This window comes from Dipodomys ordii, unplaced genomic scaffold (genome assembly GCF_000151885.1).
Source record: "Dipodomys ordii isolate 6190 unplaced genomic scaffold, Dord_2.0 Scaffold51, whole genome shotgun sequence".
NCBI classification, from domain to species: domain Eukaryota; kingdom Metazoa; phylum Chordata; class Mammalia; order Rodentia; family Heteromyidae; genus Dipodomys; species Dipodomys ordii.
The window spans coordinates 2,279,401-2,281,389 of record NW_012267267.1 but is presented as its reverse complement, the minus strand read 5'-3'; the positions used below and the strand labels follow the sequence as shown (position 1 = coordinate 2,281,389).

The 1,989-nt window shown below is 57.5% G+C and overlaps 1 protein-coding gene across 1 annotated transcript in view; it reads left to right on the top strand.

Moving 5' to 3' along the window:
* The first annotated feature begins 249 nt into the window (after nucleotides 1-249).
* The window catches only part of Tmem39b (transmembrane protein 39B), a 27,511-nt gene continuing 25,771 nt past the window's right edge, over nucleotides 250-1,989 (top strand). The window contains exon 1 of the mRNA XM_013020481.1: nucleotides 250-394. Within this exon, the coding sequence (XP_012875935.1) occupies nucleotides 391-394 (4 nt within the window). The 5' untranslated portion in view covers nucleotides 250-390. The remainder of the gene's footprint in view (nucleotides 395-1,989) is intronic.

Sequence of the window (1,989 nt, the reverse complement as noted above, 5' to 3'; positions counted from 1 at the left end):
TGTGGCTGGATGTTCATCTCCAGCAGCCACGGAGGGGACGGTTCCGGCCTCTCCCTCGAGCCTAAAGAGAGGCCGGAGGAAGGGAAGGCACACAGGGGAACAGCAGGTGGAAAACGCCTGCCTCCCAAGGCAGTAGACGCGAAGAGGTCTGAGAGGCCTCGAGACAAAGAGGGCGCAGTCGCAGTCACCGCCTTTATCCGGTGTCCCCTTTAAGAAGCGCGCTCCCGACTACTATCCCGCCTTGTATGCAAATTTCGCGGCGAGGCGGGAGCGCGCAGCTGCTACCCTGGGACCAGGCTGCGGCGGTTAGTCCTCTCCCGGCCGCCGTCGCCTCCGACATATTGCCCGCAGGAGCTGCGGCGGCGAAGCGGGAGAGCGCTGGGGAAGGAGATGGGTGAGGAGAGCGGCTCCGGCTCGGCCCGGAAACCCATAGGCGCGGGGGTCGAGGCGGCCGAACTGTTAATTGCCGCTCCACGCGGACCTGAGGGAGGGGGAGGGGATGCGGGCGCAGGCGGGACCCCGCCCCCTCTGTGGTTTTGCGGGGTGTGTGCGGGGAGCCTCAGTCGTGGGAGCGGACCCTGGGTCGGCGGGAAGGGGTTCCGGAAGGCTGAGGGCTGGGGGGGGGCCTGGGCTCGGGTGAGGACCCTCCGGTGCGGGCTGGGGCTGGGGGCGGGGCTCCGGTGGGCGTGGCCTCGCGCTAGGGGTGGGGCTGGGGGAACTCGTGGCGCTGTGCGGGGGCGAACTTTTTGAAGGTGTGCGGGTTTCCACCGAGGAGGCGGGGAGGAGACCGCCCGGACCTCGGAGACCCCTTCTGGAAGGAGGCTTCTGGGCTTGGAGAGCGCTTCATGGTTTGTGGGCGGGGTTTCCGGGCTGACAGTCGCGTGTGGGCGGGCCTGAGGGCCTTTATGTGGGTGGACAGCTTCTAAAGACGGGAGAGTGGGTGTGGGCAGAGCTATTGGGTTGAGGGAGTTTGAGGCTCTCTAAGCCAAACGAACTAGTGTATGAACAGAGCTTCTGGTTTGGGGGAGAAGAGGGCAGAGCTCTTGGACGAGCGTGTGGGAAAACCTTGTGAGATGGGGAGTCACAGGTTGTATGTGTCCTTGAGCAGTGTGGACCAGTATAACAGATTAAGTACTTCGGATTAAGTACACTGGATTAAGTACTTTGTGCAGGACAGTGTCTGAAATCTTGGGCTAGATTGCTAAGCCTAGGGATATAGGTTGTAAAATCCAAATGTTGGGTCCACAAAAACAGATTCTTCCAGAACCTGAGCCTGAGTTTGGGCCATGGATCCCCATTGGATTGGAAATCTCCGAGCATTAGGGGAAAAAGGAGTCAATCTCAAAGCTGCCCAAAATTGTAACCTCCACCGTGTTCACATGCATCTAGTGCCTAGCACAACCGGACACCTCAGGACTTAAACCCCTATGCTGTTTCCAAAACAGCATGGGCTCAACTTTCTAAGCTCCTTATTTGCTGGGCACTGTGGTAGGGAAAACAGCAGTAGAAAAGACATAAGGCCTGGATGTGGTGCCACACATCTGTAATTTCAGCACTTGGGAGGCTGAGGCTGGAGGATCATAAGTTTGAGGCCAGCTTGGGTTACATAGCAGACCCTGTTATTTAAAAAAACAAAAGCAGCTGGGCAGTGATGACTCATATCTATATGACTATTCAAGCTGCTCAGAGCTGAGGATTGAGGTTTGAAGCCAGCCATGGCAGAAAAGTCTATGAGACTCTTTATCTCCAATTCACTGCCAAAAAACCAGAAGTGGAACTCTGAGCTTAAAAATGCTAAGAAAGGGCTGGGAAGGTGGCTCAGTGGTACAGCGCTTGCCTTGCATGCATGAGGCTCCGGGTTCGATTCCTCAGCACCACATAAGCAAAAAGGAAAAAGCTGGAAGTGGCGCTGTGGCTCAAGTGGTAGAGTGCTAGCCTTGAGTTGAAGAGCTGAGGGACAGCGCCCAGGCCCAGAGTTTAGGCCCCAGG